Source organism: Coregonus lavaretus (assembly GCF_964263955.1).
Source record: "Coregonus lavaretus genome assembly, chromosome: 27".
Classification (NCBI taxonomy): domain Eukaryota; kingdom Metazoa; phylum Chordata; class Actinopteri; order Salmoniformes; family Salmonidae; genus Coregonus; species Coregonus lavaretus.
In genome coordinates, this window is record NC_140014.1 from 29300349 (window position 1) to 29311696 (window position 11348).

At 42.6% G+C, this 11348-nt stretch overlaps 2 protein-coding genes across 4 annotated transcripts; one reads left to right on the forward strand and one right to left on the reverse strand.

Moving 5' to 3' along the window:
• Positions 1–227: 227 nt before the first annotated feature.
• On the reverse strand, positions 228–8418 carry LOC311102562 (interleukin-17A-like). 3 transcript variants are annotated; one of them, XM_084143940.1, is made up of 5 exons: positions 7204–8418; positions 3671–3857; positions 1388–1490; positions 864–1039; positions 228–628 (listed from the first exon to the last, which is right to left on the reverse strand). In XM_084143940.1, the coding sequence occupies exons 3-5, from the start codon at positions 1418–1420 to the stop codon at positions 397–399; spliced, it is 441 nt and encodes a 146-aa protein (XP_084000066.1). In that variant the 5' UTR covers positions 1421–1490; positions 3671–3857; positions 7204–8418; the 3' UTR covers positions 228–396. The 3 variants fall into 3 exon arrangements, with proteins under 3 accessions (XP_084000066.1, XP_084000068.1, XP_084000067.1); XM_084143942.1 differs by lacking the exon at positions 3671–3857 and having other exon boundaries at positions 7990–8418; XM_084143941.1 differs by lacking the exon at positions 3671–3857 and having other exon boundaries at positions 1388–1476.
• Positions 8419–9697: 1279 nt separating this feature from the next.
• On the forward strand, positions 9698–11348 carry LOC311102714 (interleukin-17F-like). Its single transcript, XM_084144086.1, has 2 exons — positions 9698–10415; positions 10885–11348. Exons 1-2 carry the CDS (start codon positions 10171–10173, stop codon positions 11123–11125), a joined length of 486 nt encoding a protein of 161 aa, XP_084000212.1. The 5' UTR covers positions 9698–10170; the 3' UTR covers positions 11126–11348.

Sequence of the window (11348 nt, forward strand, 5' to 3'; positions counted from 1 at the left end):
TGAACACACTGTATCACAGTCATAGCAGTCAGAGCTGGTAAGGGGGAAAAGAGTGTGAGTGTCAGTTCATGAAAGGCTTTTTCTATTCTATTCGTTTTCTATTATATAATATTAAAAAAACATATTTATGGTTCAAAAGGTTTAAGACAATTGGGTTTTTAAAATGATTTTATTGCTCAAATGGAAAACATTTATAAATGCATTACATTTCAATGGTGATCTTTTTCTTGAATTCTACTCAGTTAATCACAGTCAATTCTTCTGGCTTTGTAGGATCAACAAATGTTGGACTTCCCATGGAAGCTTTCAATTAAAATAAATTAAATAACATTTTGATTGAATTAAATTAATAACCAAACAAAGTAAGACCATGGATGTACTGTTCTGCTGGCTACATCAAGATGTCCTTGCCCAGGCACAGGTGCACCCCACGGCCATGGACAGGAAGGAGACGCTGTAGCACTTCCTAGTGGCTGAGGTGTGGAGCACCAGGACCTGCTGGTAGATAAGTACAGAGTTCTGCCTATAGCCCACGGCCTGGCTGCTGTTGGTGGGGTAGACACAGTACATAGAGCTGCACTCGGCCTCCCAAATGGTCGTAGGAATACTGTTCTCGACTGTAGTGGGTCTGGAGATGGAACAGAAAGAGAAGAAAACCACTTAAGCAATAAATCAACAACAAATATTTTAACAGTAAAACGTACTAAATACTGTTTGAAGGGATAGTTTTCACAGGCTTTCCTTAGAGCTTGTATTAACATTGTAAGACAGTAGCATAACTCCTCCCGAGGTCAACATTTCTGAAAACTATCCCTTTAAGTACAGTATCAAATACTTTAGTGTGTGTGTTACTGTAAACTCACTTCCAGGTCCAGGGGGACAGGGAGCGTGTGTGGATGTTCCCGTTTCCCTCTGATTCCTCTGAAGGAGTCTTGTAGTAGTCTGAAGGGATAGTCAGTGTGTCCTCACACCTCTCCTTCTCCTCCTCCTTCCCTTTGGCCATTGTCAGGCCCAGCAGCATAGAGACACCGCACACAACCTGAGGACGGGAAGAGATGGAAATATTATAAGTTATGTAACAAATGAATAGTGCTGAAACTAAAGCAGAAACAGACAGGCTAATGAAAAACCATGGGACAGAAACTATTCTACTTGCATTTTCATCAATTGAATGAATCAATTTGTCCAAATCGGATGTGATGCTGCACTGTACTGATGAATACATGAGGCAACCAATTCGTTTGTTTTTTATAAGATGAATCAACTAGCACATCAGAAGTATATGGCAATAAAAGTATGGCAAATAAATAGATTGTTACAAATGACTTTCAGTATAACAAAAAACCTTAGTAGTAGCTTTATCACACATGCTGTCTGTTTTACTCACCAGATACCTCGACACGTTGCTTTTGAGTTCCATCTCTGATGTCTGTCACATAACTTCTGTCTCCCGGTGTGATGTATTTATCTGATTGCCTTGAGTGGAAGAACTGCAAGTATTATTGATTAGAAAAGTGATAAAAATGAGATGTTATCTTTGACCTTCATATCGGTGGTAGACCATTGGAAACAAAGGGAGATTCTGCAGATCTAAGTTAGTTGGCCTTATCACCTAATCTACTACCAGCCTCCTTGGGTGTGGAAACACCATGCAAAAGGGTGTTAAAGGAAATGTCCACTACCTCATATTCATTATCTCCAGCACCATACCAGTGTCTACATATGTGAAAATGGCATGTTTATATGATCCGTGTTTAAAAACTTTCAAAAAAATGCTTCTCTGTGACATCACAGGGTAGGATTAAAAGTAAGAAAAACAGTGATTTTCAAAACTTGTAATGAGTTTCTAGCCAGAGGGAGTGTATTTTCTTGCTCCCCACGTCACCGCAAATCTCATAGTGTTTGAAAATCACTGTTTTTGTGCTGAAGATAATGAAAATGAGGTTGAGAAGTGGTTGAGTTGCCCTTTAAAACTGGATGACTAATTTCCCTCACGGACATTGTGCATCCTCTACAAAATTCTTAGGGAAGGGAAGACTAGATTATATTATCTCTTGATTATATAAGAGCATATAATTTTGTTTATGTGTGACTCTGTTTGCTTCTCCTAGTGCAATGTACTTGATTGCTGGTCCTGGGGACCTACAGGGTGTGTATGCTTTTGTTACAGCTCAGGGCCCAGTTTCACGATAGCGATGGAATTTAGGTTTAGGAGTGTTTTAACGATGCATCTTTCCTACAATGGCCAGAAACATGCGTTTCCCAAAACACAGTCGCTAAGTGCGTCATTGGAGCATGTCTCGAAACTGATAGGATCGAAAGAAAGGCAGGGCTGATCTGGGATCAGTTTTCTCTATTTAAATTTTACTTTAACATTAGCATTATTTCACAATACTGATGACGTATCAGCTCCTAGAGAGATATTAACACCTACGGCTGCAAATATTGAGGGCGCTTATTCTAATGCTTACCAAATAAAATGCACTAAGTTAACGATTTAGGCTACACATTACACATCATTAAATATTGATACAAATTACAGACAGTAGCCTACAAGTAGGAAAATATAACTAAATTGATTGAACATGAAATGTATTTCAATAGGATTGAAATAGGCATATAGCCTACTGTATTTATATTTTAATGCAGTCATCTCGGTTTTCATTTTAAGCAGATTTTTATACGTTGCTTGTTTGTATCAATTGCAAAGACATTGGCAACTGTATTTATAGTAAATGTTTTTCCAAATTTATCAGCTGTCACAGAGAGCTGGATAAACCATGTGAGTCTATGTTTACTGGGGATCTTCTGTGTATAAAGTGATACGGGAGGGCAAAAAAGCATCTAACGATGCAATTAGCTGTTCTGAGGCAGGCAGAAGATTGCGACCGTTTTCAAGTGAAACGTTAATAGCGATGGTTTGGGGAGATTTAATGATTCTCTTATGAAGTTTCTAACTATGAACTTAGCCTTAACATGCTTTTGGAGAACCAGGCCCATCTCAGCAAAAACACACCTGATTCAACTAGTGAACTCATCATCAAGGTCTTGTTAAGGTAAATTGTGTATTATTGCTGGGCTGGAACGTAAGCCTGCACACACTGCAGCTATAGTACTATGGTTGGTCATTCCTGTAGCCAGTTGCATGCATCTATCTTTTTATCTCAGTGATCAACCACATAGGCTGAGAAGATAATATCAGAGAAGCAGCGGTTGTGTGATACTCCTACCTCCTCCTACGCGGTTGTAGTCTAGTCATTCCTGCACACGCTAGGCTATGAACTACACAACAGCTTTGCTATCTATCTCTCCATCTAGACGAAACTCTGTTCTAGATAGATGCCTCCAATGATACAGTTTCCCCATGTGCTCTCTACCACTCAACCACTGCACAGCATCACACAGATGAGTGAGAGGCTGACTGCATCCAGCCACTGTCCTATTTTAGAACAGGCTACATCTAATCTAACAACACCCGAGAGAGAGAGAGAGAGAGAGAGAGAGAGAGAGAGAGAGAGAGAGAGAGAGAGAGAGAGAGAGAGAGAGAGAGAGAGAGAGAGAGAGAGAGAGAGAGAGAGAGAGAGAGAGAGAGAGAGAGAGAGAGAGAGAGAGAAAAAACATCCAGATTCTCTGTGGGTGGATATCTTACGGGTATTGTACTATACAGTACCTCCTCTTCCTGTGATGCAACCTTGTCACCCTGTGTGATGTGATTCCTAGTGTCCCCTGTTGTGGTCTCTGTCAGAAGGTGTCAAGGTGTCATTCTGAGTCTGCTGCTGTGACTGGTCAGAGTCTTGTGTGGTGCTCAGGGCCTGTAGGGCTGGGAAGCGTGTCAGCACTTCTGTGACCCATTTTATCTGGAGAGAGGATGTGTGCATGTCGATAAATAAAATGCATCTGATTTATTTGCTACCCATGAGACAACAAAACACAACAAATAAAATAAAAAATTTATTTGGAGTGCGGAGTGCAATAGAGATTGCGTCATCTGTGGATCTGTAGGGCCGGTATGCGAATTGGAGTGGGTACAAGATGTCTGGGATGATGGTGTTGATGTGAGCCATGACAAGCCTTTCAAAGCATTTCATGGCTATAGATGTGAGTGCTACGTGGTCATAGTCATTTAGTCAAGTTACCTTGGCGTTCTTGGTTACAGGGACTACAGTTGGTATTACAGACTGGGCCAGGGATAGGTTGAAAATGTCAGTGAAGACAATTGCCAACTGGTCAGCGCATGCTCTGAGTACATGGCCTGGTATTCCGTCTGGCCCTGCGGCCTTGCGAATGTTTACCTGTTTAATGGTCTTACTCATATCGAGAAAAATCACACAGTTGTCCGGAACATCTGATTCTGTCATGCATGATTGCTTGCATCGAAGCAAGCATAGAAGGCATTTAGCTTGTCTGGTACAGTAGGCTCGCCTCACTGGGCAGCTCGCGGCTGGGTTTCCCTTTGTAATCCATGATAGTTTGCAAGCCCTGACACACCCATTGATCGTCAGAGCCGGGGTAGTAGGATTCGATCTTAGTGCTGTATTGACGCTTTGCCTGTTTGATGGCTCATTGGAGGTCATAGCAGCATTTCTTATAAGTGTCCAGATTAGCGTACCGCTCTTTGAAAGCGGCAGCTCTAGCCTTTAGCTCAGTGCGGATGCTCACTGCACTATCCCATCAGGACAAGAGGAATAGCTATGTAAGAATGCTGTTCATTGACTATAGCTCAGCCTTCAACACTATAGTCCCCTACAAGCTCATCATTAAGCTTGGGGCCCTGGGTCTGAACCCCGCACTGTGCAACTGGGTCCTGGACTTCCTGACGGGCCGCCCCCCAGGTGGTGAAGGTAGGAAACAACACCTCCACTACGCTGATCCTCAACACAGGGGCCCCACAAGGGTGCGTGCTCTGCCCCCTCCTGTACTCCCTCTTCACCCTTGACTGCGTGGCCACGCAAGCCTCCAACTCAATAATCAAGTTTGCAGACGACACAACAGTAGGAGGCCTGATTACAAACAATGATGAGACAGCCTACAGGGAGGAGGTGAGGGCCCTGGCGGAGTGGTGGCAAGAAAATAACCTCTCCCTCAACATCAACAAAACGAAGGAGCTGATCGTGGACTTCAGGAGACAACAGAGAGAGCACGCCCCTATTCACATCGACGGGATCGCAGTGGAGAAGGTGAAAAGCTTCAAGTTCCTCGGCGTACACATCACTGACAATCTGAAATGGTCCTCCCACACAGACAGTGTGGTGAAGAAGACGCAACAGCGCCTCTTCAACCTCAGAAATTTGGCTTGGCCCCTAAGACCCTCACAAACTTTTACAGATGTACAGATGAGAGCATCCTGTTGGGCTGTATCACCGCCTGGTACAGTAACTGCACCGCCCACAACCGCAGGGCTCTCCAGAGGGTGGTGGGGTCTGCCCAACACATCACCGGGGGCACACTGCCTGCCCTCCAGGACATCTACAGCACCGATGTCACAGGAAGGCCAAAAAGATCATCAAGGACATCAACCACCCGAACCACGGCATGTTCACCCCTCTATCATCCAGAAGGCGAGCTCAGTACAAGTGCATCAAAGCTGGGACCTAAAGACTGAAAAACTGCTTCTATCTCAAGGCCATCAGACTGTTAAATAGCCATCACTAGCCAGCTACCACCCGATTACTCAACCCTGCACCTTAGAGGCTGCTGCCCTATGTACATAGACATGGAATCACTGGTCACTTTAAATGTAACACTTGTCACTTTAATAATGTTTACATACTGTTTTACTCATTTCATATATACTGCACTCTACTGTATTTTAGTCAATGCCACTCAAACATTGCTTGTCCTAATATTTATATATTTCTTAATTCCATTATTTTACTTTTAGATTTGTGTGTATTGTTGTGAATTGTTAGATACTACTACACTGTTGGAGCTACGAACACAAGCATCTGCTAAATATGTGTATGTGACCAATAAAATGTGATTTGATTGTTGTAATCCATGGCTTCTGGTTGGGGTATGTACGTACGGTCACTGTGGGGATGACGTTGTCGATGCACTTATTAATGAAGCCGGTGACTGATGTGGTAAACTCCTCAATGTTATCGGATGAATCCCAGAACATAGTCCAGTCTGTGCTAGCGAAACAGTTCTGTAGCTTAGCATCCGCTTCATCGGACCACATCCGATGAACTTCCTGTTTGAGTATTTGCTTGTAAGCAGGAAGCAGAAGGGTAGAGTTATGGTCTGATTTGCCAAAGGGAGGGCGAGGGAGGGCCTTGTATGCATTTCTGTGTGTGGAGTAAATGTGATCTAGAGTTTTGTGACCTCTAGTTGCACAGGTGACATGCTGGTAAAGATTAGATAAAACAGATTTCAGTTTCCCTGCATTCAAATCACAAGAAACGCTGCATCCGAATGTGCATTTTCTTGTTTGGCCCTATACAGCTTGTTGAGTATGGTCTTAGTGCCATCATCGGTTTGTGGTGGTAAATAGACAGCTACGAAAAATATAGATGAAAACTCTCTTAGTAAATAGTATGGTCTGCAGCTTATCATGAGGTATTCTAACTCAGGCGATCAAAAACTTGAGACTTCCTTAACTAGAGATTGTGCACCAGCTGTTGTTATCAAAGAGACACATCCCTCCTCCCTTCGTCTTATCTGAGTCTGCCATCTGGTCTTGACGATGCATAGAGAAACCAGTGAGATGAATATTCATGTCCTCATTCAGCCATGACTCTGAGAAACATAGGATATTACAGTTTTTCAGGTCCTGTTGATAAGATATTCTCGAACAAAGCTCATCCAGTTTGATTTCCAGTGATTGCACATTTGCCAACAGAACAGAGGTCAATGGCGGTCTATTTGTTTGCTGACGTAGTTTAATCAGGATGTCGCTTCACCTGCCTCTTTTTTGTCGCTTCGAGTCCCGGGGATTAGGGCCTGGTCTGGAGTAAGCAGAACATCCAGAGCTGCCAACTCGTTGAAGTAGAAATTCTCATCTAAATCAAGGTTAGTGATCGCTGTTCTGATGTCCAGACGCTGTTTTCGGTCATAGGAAATGATGGTGGAGACATTGTGTACAAAAAAACGTTAAGATCAGCTTTAAAAAAACACAAAATAGTGGAATTGGTCAGGAGCCCATAAGACGGCTGCTATCCTCATAGAGAAGTCATACAATATGCTGTATATAAAGTGACTCACCAAAAGTCAGGAAAGGAAAGAGATATTTGTGACTTGTTCTCAGCTCTTGATTGACCAGTGTCAGCCACAGATACACAGGTTTTAAATCCATATAATTGATATAAAATGCAATATTACTTAGCCCGCGCTGGTAGATTGTTAGCGGAGGAAGAGGAAGCAACATCAGAGATTCCTGGATGTTTAGAAACTCCATGTAGCTTAACCCTGGGCCTGACGTCCATATTTACTCTGACACTGGTGTCATAGATTGTCGTGTTGACATAACAAGAGGAATGAAAGTCCTAGAATGCCTGAGCCACATCAAACACAGACAAGCCTTTCTGGAGTACCTGAACTGTCACTCCAAGATCCCTCGCTTTCCATTATTTTATGTATCACGAACTGGATATCAAACCGGATACAGTTTTGCAACTATGAGAATATGACCCTTTACTTCAGAAAGGGCTGTAAATGACCCACCTAAAGCTTTTTCTTGTAACTGAATCAAACCAATGTGTCTGGCCTGAACTCAGTCCTTTGTTGTGACCAAAGGGGAACTAGTCATGTCCAGGCCAACTATTTGGGACACACTGTGTTAGGGTTCAGCTCTGTACAGTGAAATTAATCATCCAAAACACATCTAGATATTTTCTACCATGAATAGTTTGGAATCTACCCTTGCCATTTCGTAAATGCCCAATGATACCAAAATATAACCACATTGTCTCGATATCATTTTGAACACGATCCGTGAGTGCATCGCAAAACCAAGACAAAGCAATGTGAAATTGAAGGATGGAAACTTACGGTGCGGTCTTTCTGAACCTATGCGTTTGGTCGGCTTGACAATCCAGGTCAGGGGCTGGTTCTATTATGTTCTGAGTGTTGAAGCGTGGGAGTATCAAGAGCGAGGAAGTGTACAGTGTCTATGATTGCGTAGTTGTATTATTACTGTTATACAATTTTAACTTTGTGTGTGCTATTTTCCCAGGACAGTGAACATTTTGAGTCCTCAAAAAGATTTTGATATCAAATTGCAGACAGACAGTTAACTACATACATCATCATTTTAAGCATATGACCAAATGAATTCCCCCCCTGGTGGGATAATAAAGTAGATCTAATCTGATCTCCAAAAAGTCAGTAGACTCAAATGACAATCACATGGCTTGACAATGGCTGTTTAAACTGACATACCGTTGCTGTGACATAGATATCTTCATACCTATAAGAACTATTCATGACAACTCTGGCCCATAACCATACAGCTTCCCACGGCTGGCTGGTTGGCTAATGTCAGTATAAAATTATTTGGCAAACGCTTTGTTGAGCCCTACATAACAAATAAAATCAAATACATTTTTATTTGTCACATGCGCCAAATACAACAGGTGTAGTTACCGTGAAATGCTTACTTACGAGCACTTAACTAACAATGTAGAGTTTTTCAAAAGTAAGTAAGAAAAACTTGCTAAATAAATAAAGGAAAAATAGTAACACAATAAAAGAATGAGGCTATATACAAGGGGTAACTGTACCGAGTCAATGTGCATTTCAAGAGTGTGCAAAGCTGTCATCAAGGCAAACGGTGGCTACTTTGAAGAATCTCAAATGTAAAATATATTTTGATTTGTTTAACACTTTTTTGGTTACCTCATGATTCCATATGTGTTATTTCATTGTTTTGATGTCTTCACTATTATTCTACAATGTAGAAAATAGTAAAAATAAAGAAAAACCCTTGAATGAGTAGGTGTGTCCAAACTTTTGACTGGTACTGTACATGTAGGTAGGGGTAAAGTGACTATTCATAGATAATAAACAGAGAGTAGCAGCAGCGAATGTGAAGAGTGTGAAGGACTGTGAATGTATGTGTGTGAATGTGTGTGTGTGTGTCTGTGTGTCTGAGTGTGTGTATGTGTGGTGCCAATATGCATATGTTTGTGTGTTTCGTGTGTGTGTCCGTGTGTGTGTGTGTGTGTGTGTGTGTGTGTGTGTGTGTGTTGGAGTGTCAGTGTAGTATGTGTGAGTGTGTGGTTAGAGTCCAGTGAGTGTACATCAAGCTTGTGCAATGATCATGATCAAAATGATAATACTTGTTGTTAACTAGTAGTTGTCATTAACGACTCCCGAGTGGCGCAGTGGTCTAAGGCACTGCATCGCAGTGCTAGCTGTGCCACTAGAGATCCTGGTTCGAGTCCAGGCTCTGTCGCAGCCGGCCGCGACCGGGAGACCCATGGGCGGCACACAATTGGTCCAGCGCCGTCCAAGGTAGGGGAGGGTTTGGCCGGCAGGGATGTGGGTTCATTTCCCACGGTGGGCCAGTATGAATTTTTTTATTTTTTTATGTATGCATTCACTAACTGTAAGTCGCTCTGGATAAGAGCGTCTGCTAAATGACAAAAATGTAAATGTAACTAAGTCCTCAACTGATATTAGCCTTTTGCCACTGACTTTGTCAAGGAACAAAGTTATCTGGCCCAATTATGGACCACACAATGGACTTGAAATTCCCCAAATAAGACATTAACATTTCCATATATGTCAGCAGTAACTATGTGCACTACTTTTCATGCTATGTGGTTAGTTAGTAAGCACTAAGCACAGGATGAAAGACAGTCACAGCATCACAGGAAGTGAACAAAGTGACGAAGTCACGCGGTCACTAGGCCACTACAGTATAAAACTAACATCATCACCTCAGACAACCAGACCAGAGCCACAATACAACAACAGAACAACCAGACCACAGCACAACACAGCAGCATCATGGTATCTACTTTAAGCTTCCAGTCTTTGACGGTAAGTGATGATTTTAGTTTCTTCAAGATATTACTGGATTTTGCCACTGGTGTCTTTATCAGTTGGGCAATACGTTCAAATGTGTGCTGTTTGAAAGGTAAGAGGCCCCATGAAACCTGGGGTAAAGATACCTTTCAGAGGTAATACCAGGCTACTAACAGTCCCTTGGTTCCTCAGGTTCTGTGTATGATGGGGGTGTTGGTGATGATGATGATGATGATGATGGGGGCAGAGGCGGCCCCCCGTGTCCATCCAGAGAAGACAGAGATCCACACACGGAACACCCTGCAGACACACAAGAAGCCTACAGAGTCAGAGTCTACAGGTCCCGACACAGTAATTCTTCCCCTGCGCCTAGACCCAAGTGACTTGGTTCCTTCCCATTCCATCAGACCCATTTGGAACCATTCGATCTCCCCATGGACTTACAAGTAAGGACCAACAAGTAACTTACACAGACACAATGCAAATATCACAATACAAGGGGACATGGATACCAACACCAAGACACACACACATTTTGTTATTCTATCCTTGTGGGGATCTCAAATGTATTTGCATTCAAAATTCTATTTTCCTTAACCCCTAACCTAACCTAACCCAAATCCTAAACCTAACTCCTAACCCTAACCATTAACACCTTACCCTAACCCTAATTGTAACCCTAATTGTAACCCTAACCCTAAACCTAACCCTTAAGCTTAAAATAGCCTTTGTCCTCATGGGGAGGTGGGCCATTTTCCTTTTCCCGCCCCACACTCACACACACACACTTTGTTTTTATACCTTCCATACCTTTAAGATGCTTGCCTTGAAATAAGTATGAGGAAATATCAACTCTGCTCTGTTGAATACATTGTGATCTCTAATATCGTCCGCTCCCCCTCTCTCTCTCTCCAGCACTACCTATGACAATAGACGCTTTCCCCCCATCATCTCGGAGGTCAGGTGCTCTCTGGAGGGATGTCTGAACGTTGCGGGTAAGGAGGACAGGAACCTGGAGTCCAAACCCATCTTCTACCAGATCCTGGTCCTGTGGAAGGTGATGGGAAGTGGGAAGAAATGCCACTACCGGCTAGAGTCAAAGGTTATCTCAGTGGGCTGCACCTGTGTCAGGCCTACCATCGAAAACCAACAGTAATGATATTGGAGTGATGAGGTCCAGCCTGGTGGCACAACTGGTTGGGCCTTGGTGCTGGCAATATCAAGGTTTAAGGCTTAATCCCTACATGCGTAGAATGTAATGAAAGTATTTGTGTGTTAGTTTTATGGAGCTTTGGCTGTGTCATTGAAAGATCGATTTGAATAATCAAATATAGATATATTTTCTATTGATCTTTAAATCACACAATTGATTATGTATG